The sequence below is a fragment of the Myotis brandtii genome, unplaced genomic scaffold (genome assembly GCF_000412655.1).
Source record: "Myotis brandtii unplaced genomic scaffold, ASM41265v1 scaffold1171, whole genome shotgun sequence".
Classification (NCBI taxonomy): domain Eukaryota; kingdom Metazoa; phylum Chordata; class Mammalia; order Chiroptera; family Vespertilionidae; genus Myotis; species Myotis brandtii.
Genome location: NW_005354055.1, coordinates 28,272 through 43,860, shown reverse-complemented (window position 1 = coordinate 43,860; position 15,589 = coordinate 28,272). Strand labels below are relative to the sequence as shown.

The following is a 15,589-nucleotide window of genomic DNA, read 5'->3' as shown; positions in this document are numbered from 1 at the left end:
ATCTGAAAAATAAAGATTTAATTTAAAAAAGAAAAAAAAAAGCAATTCCATTTACCATTGCACCAAAAAAATGAAGGTACCTAGGAATAAACTTAACTAAGGAGGTAAAAGACCTGTACTCGGAAAACTACAGGACACTGAAAAAAGAGGTAGAGGAAGATATAAACAGATGGAAGAACATACCATGTTCATGGATTGGTAGAATCAACATCATTAAAATGTCCATACTACCCAAAGCAATCTATATATTCAATACGCCCCCCATTAAAATGCCAACAGCATATTTCACAGACCTAGAACGAGCTCTCCAAGAATTCATCTGGAATAAAAAAAAGACCCCTAGCTGCAGCTGTCCATACTACCCAAAGCAATCTATATATTCAATACACTGCCCATTAAAATGCCAACAGCATATTTCACAGACCTAGAACGAGCTCTCCAAGAATTCATCTGGAATAAAAAAAAGACCCCGAATAGCTGCAGCAATCCTGAGAAAGAAGAACAAAGTAGGTGGGATCTCAACACCAGATATCAAGCTGTATTACAAAGCCACTGTTCTCAAAACTGCCTGGTACTGGCACAAGAACAGATATATAGATCAATGGAATAGAATAGAGAACCCAGAAATCGACCCAAACCACTATGCTCAATTAATATTTGACAGAGGCAAGAACATACCTAGAGCTATTTTAGTTATTATTACTACTTGTCCCAGAGTCTTACTCATTTATTTTTTTTATCTTTTCATAGCACACTTATTATTGCTTTTCCCAAAGCTATTTTTATTATTTTTACTTGGTATCTCAAAATATGATATTGGGATTATACAAGCATGGGTAATATACCCCAGCCTGTGGGATAACAGGAGTTCTTAACTAGAAAAGCTTCATTACTATTAAATAGGTAAAACAAATTATTACCCAGATGTGCTTAGTAACTCTTAATTTATGGCCATTTTTTCAGAGATCTTGCAGCCGCTATAGATCGAATGGACAAATATAATTTTGATACAATGATTTATGTGGTAAGTAATCAACAGTAAAGAACAAAAGTTTATGATCCCTACCTCACAAAAACTGCAAAGATAGAAATTGGGTTGAAAATTTATGCCATGTTGAAAAATTATGGAAAAATATTTTTGTCAAACTATAGAAAGAATTCAGTACTAAGTGTGATTAAGGTGGTAACCACGATGTTTAAAAAAACACATAAAAATTTGAAAGTTCACATTGTTTCATAGTAAAAACAAAATTATCTAAATCAGGAAAATGGTTATATAAAATAAATATGTACAGGTCACCGTCATACACTTTAAAAAATAACTTTCTATTTTAAATATATTAAGACTCACAAGTTTTAAAATAGGATAGAGTTTTCATATGCCCTCTACCTAGCCTTCCCCAAAGATAGTATCTTACATAACCATAATACTATGTCCATACCAAGAAAGCGACATTGGAAGAGACCTTAATTAAATCTTGCCAATTTTTACATCACTGGTATAAGGGCCTGAATGTTTTTTTGTGTGGTGTGTTTTTGTGAAATTTTATCACATATGTAGATGCACATAACCATCACCACATTCAGGATACAAAACTGTTCCATCACAAAACAAACTCCTTCATGACAACCACACCTTCTCCCCAACCCTAGCCCTTGGCAACCACTTCTCTGTTCTTCATCACTACAGTTTTGTCATTGTACAAATGTTATATAAATGCATTCACAGTGCGTGACCTTTTGAGATTGGCTTTTTTAACTCAGCATCATGAATGCCCTTGAGATCCACCCAATCTCGTTTGTATCCGTTCCATTTGTTGCTGAGTATTTGTCTCTTCTTCCCTTTCACTTCCATGTGCAACCTCCTTTCCCCTAAGAAAAAACGTTGCCATTAAATATCTTTTTAGAGCTTAGCTTTGTTCTTCTTTGAGATAAAGATCATAACAGCTGGGAGAGAAGGAATTTAAATAGAATTCAGAATATTAAAGTTTGAATTTCCTCCTTACAGTATAGCAGCTCTTTCTTCCTTCTCATCTAGTGCACTCACTAAGACAGTCTTCTGGTAGCATCCTCTTTATGTGTTTTTTTAAAACATATCAATTAACAATGACTGTAGTCTATCAGAACTCAAATATTTTCATTTAATTCATGCCCAACATATTTCTGTAGATTATCATTGTTCTTTTATTTTAAATACCTTTTTCCCTCCAAAGACAGATAAGGGGCAAAAAAGGCATTTTCAGCAAGTGTTCCAAATGCTGCAGATCATGGGTTATGACTGGGCAAAAAGGTAATGTGTACATGGTTCTTAATTACCTGCCTCCAGAATCATTGTTAGGTCAGCCAAATCCAAAAATGTGCCAAGTTTTTAAAAATTTTCATTGAAACTTCACTTCTAAGTTTCAAGGTGTTAGTGTGGGAAAGCAGATTTTTTATGTGTGTTAATTTATGCCTGGCTGTATTAATACGTAGCTTATATAAACATTTAATAAATGCTTTTATTAGATGTCTGCTCTCAGTGGCTTGATTTTCAAAATTCTTTTTTTAATATATGTTTATTGATTTCAGAGAGGAAGTAGAGAGAGAAAAACATCAATGATAAAAATGAAACATTGATTGGCTGCCTCCTGCACGCCCCCTACTGGGGATCGAGCCCACAACCTGGGCATGTGCCCTTGGCTGGCATCAAACCCGGGCCCCTTCAGTCTGCAGGCCAATGCTCTATCCACTGAGCCAAACCAGCTAGGGCTGATTTTCAGAATTCTTTACCCCCCTTTCCTGTTTTTCATAAAGGCAATTATGCTAGTGATTATCTCTCTAAAATAATGCTGTGTGTTTAACATTTGTGGCATATAATAAATGACATCATGTTTCAATCTGTTAATTTTGTAAAACCCCATTATGAGAGTTAAGTTCAGACTACTCTCTAAAGGGTATTATTCTATCCTTTGGTAACCAGCTCTTTCTCAGTGTTCAGTTAACTAAATGCCCCTCCATTTCAGGTGCCAACATGTGCCCTTCGGAGTGGTGCAGGGAATGAGGACTCGAAGAGGAGATGTCACTTTTCTAGAAGATGTCTTAAATGAGATTCGATTAAGGATGCTACAGAACATGGCTTCTATTAAGAGTGAATTCACTTTTTTTTGTTATAATAACTTATCTTCCTTTTTAAAAAAATCTTTATTGTTGAAAGTATTACATACGTCTCCTTTTTCCCCCGTTGACCTCTTCTAGCCTGCTCCCATCCCCCACCCCAGGCCTTCACCACCCTATTATCTGTGTCCATGGGTTATGTATATATGCATATAAGTTCTTTGGTTAATCTCGTTTTCTAGCTACCATCAACAAATGACAAGTGCTGGCAAGGGTGAAGGTTAAACAAAGGGAACCCTAGTATACTGCTTGTGGGAATGCAGACTGGTGCAGCCAAAATGAAAAACAGTATGGGGTTCCCTTAAAAAATTAAATATGGAACTGCCATTTGACCCAGTGATCTCAATTCTAGGAATATATCCTAAGAAACACGAAACACCAATCAGAAAGAACATATGCACCCCATGTTTATAGCAGCGCAATTTATAATAGCTAAGATCTGGAAACAGCCCAAGTGCCCATCAGTAGATGAGTGGATAAAAAAGCTGTGGTACATTTATACCATGGAATGCTGTGCAGCTGTAAAAAAAGAAGGATTTACCCTATATGCCACTTTCATATTTTGCTGGACTTTTGTGCAGTGTGATTTATTATGACCGTTCCTCCATTGAACTTTCACTAACCTTGTTAAAAAATAGCTTTCACTAATTAAAGGTGCCGGAATTTTCAGACTTGGCTGCTCAAGTATTGTTCAGTTCAGTAATCTGAGTTGATATTGCCATGGCCTCTTTTCATGGCTTTGTTTAACCTTCACCCTTGAAAAAATAAGTACCAGCTATATCTATTGCCTTAGAAGGATATTTTCTTATAAGGGATATTTATTAAAAAAATAAATTCGAGTATTTTCCCTTTTAATGAAGGCAGGGGAATTATCATTATCAAAGGTAAATTAACCCAAATTAGAAAAGTAAATTGCCCACTGTAAACCTGTTTGTTCTTGATACTGCCAGCATTCATTTTTGGCTGATTTTGTCTCCACTTCAGTCCCTGACTCTGTGTAGGTTCATGCAGGTTAACGATACCACCTTTTTCTGTTTCAGCCACCAAAGAACTGGAGAACCCGCAGGAAACTGCAGAGAGGGTCGGGCTGGCAGCACTCATTATCCAGGTCTGTTAGACTGCTTCCTGAGAACCTTTTGTGTGGTAGTAGAACGGATCCCAGCACTGAGATTCCTCTGTCATTTTAGGACTTCAGAGGTTCACTCTTATCTGACTATCAGTTCAGCTGGGACCGTGTGTTCCAGAGTCGTGGGGACACAGGTGTCTTCCTGCAGTACACGCACGCCCGCCTCCACAGGTGAGAAGAGGCTGCAGGGAAACAGTGGGCCACTCTGCCCTTCCCAGGGTGGGGTTTGCTGCAGTCCTAAGACCAAAGGCCCTATTTTCCAGGCTTCTCTGATATCTCATATTCAAAACTAATTAAAGTACAGTGGACTGCCTACCTGTTATGTTGTTGTTTTTTGTGGAGTTTCTAAAATATTTATTGAGCACCTATGTAGGAAATGCTTTTATGCATATTACTTTATTTAGTATTCACAATAATCCTACCAAAAGAATATACTCTGTTTTCAGATAACGATACAGATTTAGGAAAAATTGAGGCATCAAGCCCTGGCTGGTGTGGCTCTGTTGGAGCCTCGTCTCGTACACCAAAAAGTGGCGAGTTCAGTTCCATCAGGGCACATAGCACAGGTTGTGAGTTTGATGCATGGTTGGTGTGCATGCGGGAGGCAACTGATCAGTGTCTCTCTCTCTCTCTCTCTCTCTCTCTCTCTTTCTTGTTTATCCCTCTCCTCTTCTTACTCACTCTAAAAATAAAAAAAAAATAAAAAATATTTTTTAAAGAAAAATTGAAGCATCAGGTTGAACTTACCTTTAAAGACAGGCCCTGCCACTAAGTGGAGCATGACTGAGAAATGCATTCTTGGGTGATTTCATGATTGTGCACACATCATAGAGTGCATTTTCATAAATCTAGACGGTATAGCCTGCTACACACACCTAGGCTGTGTGCTATTTAGCCTATTGCTCTGTGGGGGAGCAAAAATAATTTCCCTGTACCCTTCCTTCTGGATTCCTGACTGAAATATTCCTATAATAAAAGACAGATTAGCCCTAACTGGTTTGGCTCAGTGGATAGAGCGTTGGCCTGCGGACTAAAGAGTCCCAGGTTCGATTCTAGTCAAGGGCATGTACCTTGGTTGCGGGCACATCCCCAGTGGGGGCTGTGCAGGAGGCGGCTGATCAATGTTTCTCTCTCATCGATGTTTCTAACTCTATCCCTCTCCCTTCCTCTCTGTAAAAAAATAAAAATATATATTTAAAAAAAGACAGATTAGCAGGAGAAAAACTAAAGTTTAATAATGTGTATACTTCCAGTGTACATGGAAGAGACCCAGGAAAACTGAGTTACTCGCCAAAATGCCTGGAGCCACCACCTTAAAATACCATCTTCAGTTGAAGACAAAAGGAGATGTTGGGGGTGAGGGTGGTCAGTTATGGAAGGTTACCAGGAAGAGCACAGTAAAAAACAAGGGTGAGATTGTTACGCAGGTTTAATTCCTGGTCTTCTTCATTGATAAGAGTTTCTAGAAATAAGGTCATCTTCATCTTCAGGGTACTGCAGGGAGACACCCTTACAAATGGAGATTCTCTTACAAATATAAATGTCTTTTACGAAGTGTAACTTCTACTTGATTTTCAGAGCTTCTCCCCTATTGTATCTATTATCTCTTAAAATTAACCAGCCTAAATAATCCTTATGCCAGATAGACATATTTTGGGGTAATAGATACTGTTTTCCTACAGCTCATAGGCTACAAATCTGTACAGCATGTTACTGTACTGAACACTGTAGTCGTCACGCAGTGGTTAAGTATTTGTATAGTGCATTGTACTACAGTGTTATGACAGCTATAATATCACAAAGTGGTAGGAATTTTTCAGCTCCATTATAATCTTATGGGAGCACCATCCTATACTCCGCCCATCGTTGACCAGCATTATGCGGCATGACTATATATTAAGGAGAGCAAGACTGTATTATGACATGGTGTTCATCACTTACAATTATGTGTCCTTCGATGACTTGTTTAATCCTTTGTTGTTTCAAACTTTTGATTACAGTTTGGAAGAGACTTTTGGATGTGGTTATCTGGATGACTACAACACTGCTTGTTTACAAGAGCCGCAGTCTGTTTCAATTCTCCAGCATCTTCTCAGGTCTGGTTTTCGAGTATTATTGAGTCAGCTTCTGCTTAGTGAAATTGTTCTGAACCCAGATTCCTATGCCCGATGCTTCGAAAGGCCAAAACTCAAAACCTCAGCATTTGGAATTTATTGATTGAGGAGCCAACCAAGATGTATGAGACCTAATAGTACCTCAAATCCATCTTACCGCTGGACGAGGTTAAGGATTTTTAAGCTGGGAGAGGGGTGTTAGGGTAAATACCCATGGTCTTTGGTCTCTTGATAAGGTCTCAAGGAGTAGATTCTAAGATGCTGTCAGAGGGCACATGGGTCATGGGTGGTATTGAGTCTCCATCATTTTCTGCAAAGTCAGCTTGTAAATTATTGCCCTGTGACCATTCCTTTCTCTGAAGAAGCAGAAACATTGAATTAAGATGTTATCTGTGGTTTTCCTGAAATGGTTGTTTGACCAGTAGGTCATAAATTATTAATCCAGGTACTGGTCAGTCTTGCTAAGCCCCACAGTTTAAACATTAAGCAGCCTATCGCTACAAGGGAATGGGTGGGTTAATATAGTTTTGTTAGGGGAAAACAGAGGACCTAACTTGCAGAGATAAGCAGAGGGCCTGACCTGTGGGGTCTGGTTACAAAATGATTGTTGGTGGTTTGCTAACCACTGGAGGGAACAGGCTAGTTAGTAGCTAGCTCCTGCCTCTAGACAACATTTTCCTCAAGGTAGACTAAAAAGTGATTGCCCTTTAAGGGTACACGGAGGGCATATGAATGAATAGTCATTAGGTTTTAAAAATATTACCACCACTGAATTAGCCTAAGCGCCTACCACCCTTTAGGTAGTATGAGAATGTGAACCCTGGTAAAAGCATAACTGTGTAATTTTTTAAAAGATCATCTTCTCACCCTCTATGATAAGTAAAGGAAAATCCTTGCCTTTACACAGCTTCCCTGAGTCTTTCATTTGCCTCTTGGTTTCAAGTCACAGTTTCAAATATGCATCTGTCTGATGCCCTCATCTGGGCAGGAGACTGCACCTTTGAGCTCTCTCCAGCATCACTGGGGAAGCCAATCTTGTGAGGAGAGCTCAGGCTCCAGCAGGGATGCGGACGGTTAACAAGGCAGTTTTGTCTGATTGCCACACAGCAGTCAGTGATTCTTTCCTGGGATCAAAAGGACCTAGTTTATGAGGAAAAATAAGCCAACTTGGATTTCTTGGCATTGAGGGTAGACACTGTTTGCTTGTTTCTAGATTATGTCCATAAACATCACTAAGCAGCTTTTACATTCAGTTTAACAGCCATGGTTGAGTCCTTATGCTGAAGTAGGCCTAAGGAAAAGATGATTTAGAAAGTGCCTGCCATCCAGAAATTTGTGAGAGAAAAATGTGCCCTTACCTTCAACTGTACACAGGTCTTTTTTCATATACCTCCTACCCTTAGTGATGTCAAGTCAACCTTACATCTTAGATATCTGTCTTAACAGCTTAGCGTAGTGTAACATGTGCACAGTCTTCCCCTGACAGTTGCTCCTGTCATCTTTCTTTTAGGTTTGACGAAGTGCTTTATAGATCATCTCAGGACCTTCAACCCAGGCACATTGTCAGCTATCTTCTAACTCTAAGGTACTTTCATAATCTTGTTATTTTCAGGTGTAACCAGACAGCTGAGGCCTGATCTGACAAAGGACCTTTCCTTCATCTGAAGTGTTCCTATAAATAAATCCTTTGGCCTAAAAATATTATGCGCTTTAAGTTACAGGAATTCTTGCTTCATCTTTGCAAATTAGCAATCAATGTTCATCTATTCACTCAGTCAAGTGAACAGGAAACAGCAGCCTCATAGGAGGTTACAGAACAGTGCGTATGTGTTAGGCTAGAGTGGATGTGAGAGAAAATGTCAGGGCACTCAGCCCAGCCTTGAGGGATCAGAGAGGGCTTTTCAGAGGAAAGGAGTAGATATTAAGTAGGAGAAGCAAGGAGGAGGAGAAAGCCCAGAATTAAGCAAGAACATGATCATTAAAGGAACGATCAGCATAGTCCTGGGCGGGGTCAGATGAAGCATTTCTGCCATGTACTAAGGCATTTCATCTTATTTTCAGGGCAGCAGGGTCCACAAAAAGGCTTTAAGCAGGGGCATAGAAATATCAGCTAGAGGGCAAGAATGAATTGAGAAGCAAGTCAGTGACACTCTATGATAGGCATTTCATGGTAGCCATTTTAGAAACTTGACTATTTGATCTGTCTTCTGAGTGATAACTGTCTCCCCGTAAAGCTATTTAAGAAATATTTGCTTTTACTCAAGACTTATTGAAACCAAAGATTTATTGGGACTGTTCTCTTAATTATGCTTTTTATTTTGTCTTCCCTAGATTTAAATAATTTTTTCCTTTAAAATCCACTTAGGCATATAGAAATGAAGAAGCCAGAAAGTCTTATTAAATGCCACTTAATCATTGAAACAAATGTCATAAGCATCATTTCTCTGGTACACTGCTGTAATTGCTGCCTTACCTAAATAGGAAAAATGTTTTAAAGATGAGTGACCGGTATGTGTGCAGAGTGCACTCATAACTAGTCTCTACCTGACCTCTTCACCATACAGAGGGGGAAAGGCCAGACCATAAAGGAAGCCTAATGAGGAAAAGCTCATTAGAAAGGGGTCTGCTATACTTATAAAACTAATAATGAAACCATCATCTTTTTTCAGAGAGAGAGGGAGGGAGGGGGAGAGGAGAGATGGATTTGTTGTTACCCTTACACTGAGTGGCCAGGTTATTATGACCACCTGATGTTTGTAGGCAAATTAGGTGTACACTGCATCGTATGGGATGTGGAAGCCGAAGGCCTGTGAACACCTTTTGTTCAAATATCTTTGCTGTCTGCAGTTACCAAGATAAAACGTCTCCAATTCACACAGGAACACAAAGATTGGACAGTTGAGCATTGGAAAAAGTCATGTGGTCCGATGAATCATGCAGATGCATCATGCAGATGGCAGAGTGAGAATTTGGCGGAAACAGCTTGAAAGCATGCACTCCACATGCATGAGTACAACCCTTCAAGCTGGTGGGGGCAGTGTTATGGTTTGGGGCATGTTTTCCTGGCATGATTTGGGCCTTTAATACGTGTGGAACAACGTCTGAATATCATAACATACCTAAGTATCGTTGCTGATCAAGTTCATCCTATCATGTTGATGGCGTATCCCAATGGAGATGGCTTCTTCCAACAAGACAATGCGCCATGCCACGGTGCTCGTATTGTGCAGGAGTGGTTTCAAGAACATAAGGGAGACTTTACCTTGCTTAGGTGGCCCCCACAATCACCAGATCTCAATCCAATTGAGCATTTGTGGAATGAAGTTAAAAGAGTCATCAGGCAGCTGGTTCCACAACCATCAAATCTCATAGAACTTGACAGTGCTATTCATCAGGCATGGTGTCAGATTCCTCGCATCACCTTTCAACATCTCATGGAGTCAATGCCAAGAATCGCCGCAGTATTGAAGGCAAAAGGTGGCCCAACGAAGTACTGATGGGGTGGTCATAATAATCTGGCCACTCAGTGTATTTATGCATTCATTAGTTGCTTGTTTCCCAAAACCTTGGCATCTCGGGATGATGCTCTAACCAACTAAACTACCCAGCCAGGACCTTCAACTTTTGATACATTTTAATGGTTGTATATAGGCTTTGATTTTTTTTTTTAATCTTTAAATTGAGGAAGTAAGATTAGATATCAGGCTTATATGTTACAACAGGCTATTACTACTGGTCCTGATCAGGATTTCTCTTTTCAGTCACCTTGCAGCTGTGGCACACAGAACACTGCCCATAAAACAGAGTCCTCCTGAAGTGGCTGGGGTATGTTACACTGAGTGTTTTGTGTATAATCTCTAGCTTCCCCAGACTAATATTACGGAGTCAGTCTTGCAAATGTTTCTAAAATAGTATCCAATTGTTCAACTACAGCAATGTACTTAATAATTAGAATTGGGTTGTAACAATCAACATTTATCTACTTTCCAACATACTAAACTATGAAGTAGATTTTCCTACATAAAGTGTTACAGAGATGGGTTCCCTTTTTGAATCTGTGCTGTATGATGATACTGTCACTCACTCCCCAACCCTTGGGTACCAGTGTTACTGTTAGGGATTCTAGGAATTTGTATTCCCTTGCCTACAGCAAACCCCAGGGAACTTTTCAGATATTGTTTGTACTTAGAAGAAAGTTAAATTTATTCTTAAAAACATTCTTATTCATTTTATAGTTAGCCTATTATTAAACATTTAATCATTCTTTGATTTATTTTGCAGGCCAGACTTCATCTTTTCAGAGCTGTCCGTTCTGTCCTAGCCAATGGAATGAAACTTCTTGGAATAACACCTGTATGTAGGATGTAATTTCCAATGAAAATGGCTTTTTAAATACTAATTAATTCTAGTTATCTATTCTTATATGCCTTGCTGTTTAGAATTTTATTATTCTGTGTCAGAATCTATATATTAAGTCTATAAGTGATTTATCAACTGATTAAATCTTAATCCTTAAAAAGAAATCTCATGGTCATTAAGTATTAAATAGACTTTTATAAAATTCATTTAAATCTTTTCAATGCATTGTGGTCTAACGGGAATTAAGGGTTAGAGTTTAAATTCTACTTTGAGGTTTCTCACAATGTCATTCCTCCAGAAACTATTCTTTTTTAAAAAAAAAATATATATATTTTATTGACTTTTTACAGAGAGGAAGGGAGAGGGATAGAGTCAGAAACATTGATGGGAGAGAAACATCCATCAGCTGCCTCCTGCACATCTCCTACTGGGGATGTGCCCACAACCAAGGTACATGCCTTGACCGGAATCGAACCTGGGACCCTTCAGTCTGCAGGCTGACGCTCTATCCACTGAGCCAAACCGGCTAGGGCCAAAAACTATTCTTATAACCAACTAAGATTACCTAATGTTTACATCAAATTTGTTATAATTATGACTAGTCTGAAAAAATTTAGAGAGACTAGTATTACACCCTTTTGCCAATATAGCTGATAACACCCAGAGAACAGATCTCGTGTTTATCTTTTTGTTGATACATATACAGGTAACTTACTACATGAACTCGGGAACTGGATACATTGAATAACAAGAAATTACTTGTACATAAATCGTTTACTTCACGTATCTGCATATTGGTAAAGTATGTTTTGTGTGATTGTTTAGGTTAACATGTGATCTGTTTGATCAGTATGGCTGCCAGCATTTCCATTTGGGACTGCTGTAATTTATTTTAAATGTTGCTACTAGAAGTCTTCTCTAGTATCAATATCAGTGACTATCTAATTTTACGAACCCGAGGGGGAAATTAGCATGAACCAAACTTCTTAGTTGAATGAATATAGTTTTATATTAGCAAGTATGGTATACCATCTTTAGTCATAGTTGGTTTATAGCTACTATTCGCAACCAAAGAACACTAACTAATACAATTTCAACATAGAGAAAATTTAAATGTAATGTTTGGGGTTTATGTTTTTGCATTACCTTAATGGTATAGCTATAATACAAAAAGTGATCAAACAGATTTCATATAAAGTTTATTGCTGAATTTCCCTATTCATATAAAATTTTTTAAAAAAACAATTTCATAAATTATTGAGAGCCCCACAGCTAAACATATTTTATAAAAAAAAGTACAAAAGACAGTAGAAATATTTTTTGGAGAAAAGTATATCATCTAACAGCAAAGAAATATGAATCCATACAATAAATGGCACAAATACAGCACTTACAGGAGTATTCAGTCACCACCCGGAAATCATTGTCTTGAGTTATGAAATATTCAGTTTGAGAAGTTCCACATTCAGTTTGTTTCTGACTAGCCTGTCTTGTTTTTGTCTCTCTTGTAAGAAAAGAGTTAGGTCTTTACTGCTGCTGGAACAAAATACTGTACATGAATTGGGGAACAAGGAGGGGCCATCCTTCTCCCCTGGTACCTGAACAAGACAACAGTTAGTACAGAAATGGCTTTGGCACTTTAACCTTTAACATTGTCCCAAACCTTATTATTTGAATATTATAGCCTCACATGATTATCTCCATACTTTTATATACATTATATATACAATAAAAAAATTCATTCTAAAACAAAATGGGTTGACCCCAAACAGGTCACATTAAATCTTGGTAGCAATTCACTCAAGATAGCTTTCTTCTTAATTCTTATACCACATAGTTAATTTGTTATTCTTTGTTTAAGCTACCTTCTGGGGTTGACTTAAGGCTCTAGTTTAATGCAAATGGTTTCAATCTTAGTAGGAATCTCCTTTGAGGCTGAAATTACACACCACTGGCTCTTCCTTTTGAGGCTGTTTCTCCTTGTTGGATGGATGTAGTATCTTGTCTGGGTAATCCATAGAAATAAATAGAAATACATACGAGAAGAGTACCCAGAGCAAAGGTGAGTGCTGAAAGGGAAACAAAATAAGCTTAATTTGTATTGTGTCTGTAAAACTAATATAACAAATGATTGGTTTAGAATTTTAAAGACTTTCAATTATGGGTTCACACCATTCCTCTATTTGCATTTATGACAAGAGTCAATTTTAAAATGGAATGTAAATATGTAATACGTAAATCTGTTTCTATGATTATAAGGTTTAGAAAGACCAACAGAGTGACTGTATACATACACTTTTCAGAATACAAGTATGCCTATCCTGAACCACTGACAAAGAACATACTAACTTCCCTCTACACTGACTGAAATAAAGAGCAGTGGAGTGTACTTTTCATGATACTAGAAACCTGTGCAAATTTAGAGCAAAGGTAGTTAAGTAACCAATAATTAAATCTACTGAAGATTTCTAAATAGGAGAAGTGGTGATTTACTAAGTAAAATTCCATTTTCTGCTAGCCTTGTGTTTTTTTATCATCTTAATCCTAAAAATCAGGACACCACTGAATTACAACTTGTCTAAACTTGACCAGTAGTCACTTTATAAATAAATGCTATGTCAAAACTGTATACTCCATTCTATATAGAGTACAATCTTAACAGCTTACAAAATGGCATGTAAAGAAATGCCATCAAGCTATGATTTTAGTTCAACCCTAACCAGAAAAGACTAGCTTTACCTTCAAAAAAGGGGAATGAAAATCCTATATAATAAAAGCCTAATATGCTAAGTGTCCAACCGTTTGACCAGTCTCTATGATGCGCACTGACCACTAGAGGGCAGATGCTCCAACCAGTAGGTTAGCTTGCTGCTGGGATCTGGCCGATCAGGACTGGGCAAGAAGTGCTGGACACGCCCTAGAGCCCTCCTCAGTTCCCCCACCCCCGGCCGGCCCCAATCCTGCACCGGTGGGGTCCCTCGGCCTGGCCTGCCAGGACTCCTCGGGGGATGTTGGAGAGCTGGTTTCAGCCCGATGCCAGCAGGCCAGGCCGAGGGATCCCACCGGTGCACGAATCCATGCACTGGGCCTCTAGTAAATAAGAAACTGGAAGATTGCTAAGACAGTCTAACACAGAACATTGACCAAAGCCATTTTATACTGTTCCCAAGTACAGTGGGGCCTTGATTTACGAGTGTCCCGACTAACGAGTTTTTTGAGATACCAGCTGTCTCTCAGCCGATTTTTTGCATTGAGTTGATAGAGTAATTTGAGTTAACGAGCTCAGTCTCGGAACTAATTAAACTCGTAAGTCAAGGCCCCACTGTATTATTTAGGAGCAAAGTCATAAGGATTTGTTGAGCATAAGGATGGATCAGAACTTCAATTAAAAGTTCACCCAAATCAGGTAAGAAAAATATCTAAAGGAGGGCCTATACCTGACACTTAAATGGTTGGCCTTAGAATAGTGCCTGTCACGTAGTAAGTAACTTTACCTGAAACAACCCTAGGAGGTAGGTGCTATTACCATTCCCGTTTTACATATGAAGAAACTGAGACACAGGTTAATAATTTCCGCAAGGTTGTACAGTTAATAAATGGCACAGGCAAAATTTGAGCCATCAATAATAAAAGCGTAATATGCAAATCGACCGAACAACTGAACAGCAGAACCTTCCGGACGACCACCCTATGACACCAGGCCAGCCAAGGCAGGTGCAATGTGATTGGTTGGGGGCCCGGCCATTGCCCCACAAACACCCTGCAGAAGGAGGCCCAGGCCACCGGAACAATCAATCGGGGAGCTCCATGATCACCCCAAAGAGAGAGGCCCAGGCCACCAACTGGCGGGCTTCGGCAGGTAGGCTGGGCCTCCCTCTGCGGGGCACAATCTATCACCTCAAAGAGGGAGGCCCAGGCGGCACTGCAGCGGGGCTGCCCTCTGCAGTGGTGATCCATTATGGAGCTCCAGCCGGGTTGGTGGGCCTCCCTCTTTGGGGCAATCGATCAAAGGGCCCTGGCCGGATGGGCAGGGCCTACCTCTTTGGGGCGATCAACGATCAATCACAGGGCTCCTGCACTGTGGAGGGCACAGGCCAGGCTAAGGGACTCTCTCCTCCCCACCACCACCCAGTGCACCAATTTCGAGCACTGGGCCTCTAGTACTATAAAATAGTTTTCTAAGATGTCTACAAGGTTGGTATTCCTCTACTTGCATTTATAACAGGAGTCAATTTTTAAATGAAATATAAACATGTTTCTTTTCAGTGTTGATATTTGACAAATTTTCCTCATGTATTACTAAATAAAATTATTATTACAGCATAAAACCCCCTTAAATGTTAAGTCAGCATCACTGCTTAAATAAGAAACCCAACTTAATGCTGGGTGTGGGCTAGGGACAACTGTATTAAAAGGACTAGCATAGTCCTATAGTAATGAATTTCATATCAGTTACATATTAAATGAAACAAAGATATCTTTATAAAAGAGAATAGAACATTTAGATTTGAATTGTAATTTCAAAACCAGTTTGCACCCAAGTCCAAAACAATTAGGAAGGTACAAACTAAGGGGGAAATGAAAGAATTTGTTCTTTACTCAAAAAGCCTTGCTTATTCTAATTCTACTGCTGAAAGTAATAAATCCTAAAGTCCTTATACTTATTTCCTCATGTATCTCATCATAGTATATTCTCCCTGAAGCACTTAAGTTGTCTTATCTAATATCTGGGGAATTGGGAGGTCTTGCCTGTAAAAAAGCTTAACAGTAGCCCCCTCACTTTCATACAGAATGAGCACCCCTCAGCTTAAGCTCTAGAACTATTTAAAAACACCTA

The 15,589-nt window shown here is 38.9% G+C and overlaps 2 protein-coding genes across 6 annotated transcripts in view; one reads left to right on the top strand and one right to left on the bottom strand.

Annotated features, from left to right (window-relative positions):
• The window catches only part of RARS2 (arginyl-tRNA synthetase 2, mitochondrial), a 69,165-nt gene extending 58,378 nt beyond the window's left edge, over nt 1–10,787 (top strand). Inside the window, exons 12-20 of the mRNA XM_005858387.2 lie at nt 964–1,024; nt 2,214–2,290; nt 3,003–3,127; nt 4,194–4,261; nt 4,341–4,450; nt 6,280–6,375; nt 7,904–7,978; nt 10,155–10,218; nt 10,675–10,787. Coding sequence (XP_005858449.1) covers nt 964–1,024; nt 2,214–2,290; nt 3,003–3,127; nt 4,194–4,261; nt 4,341–4,450; nt 6,280–6,375; nt 7,904–7,978; nt 10,155–10,218; nt 10,675–10,761 — 763 coding nt within the window. The 3' untranslated portion in view covers nt 10,762–10,787. The remainder of the gene's footprint in view (nt 1–963; nt 1,025–2,213; nt 2,291–3,002; nt 3,128–4,193; nt 4,262–4,340; nt 4,451–6,279; nt 6,376–7,903; nt 7,979–10,154; nt 10,219–10,674) is intronic.
• Nucleotides 10,788–11,934: 1,147 nt separating this feature from the next.
• SLC35A1 (solute carrier family 35 (CMP-sialic acid transporter), member A1) overlaps nt 11,935–15,589 on the bottom strand; it is a 28,868-nt gene continuing 25,213 nt past the window's right edge. For all 5 annotated transcript variants that reach the window (XM_014530008.1, XM_005858386.2, XM_014530014.1 and 2 more), the window contains one exon: nt 11,935–12,821. In XM_014530008.1, coding sequence (XP_014385494.1) covers nt 12,694–12,821 — 128 coding nt within the window. In that variant the 3' untranslated portion in view covers nt 11,935–12,693. The remainder of the gene's footprint in view (nt 12,822–15,589) is intronic.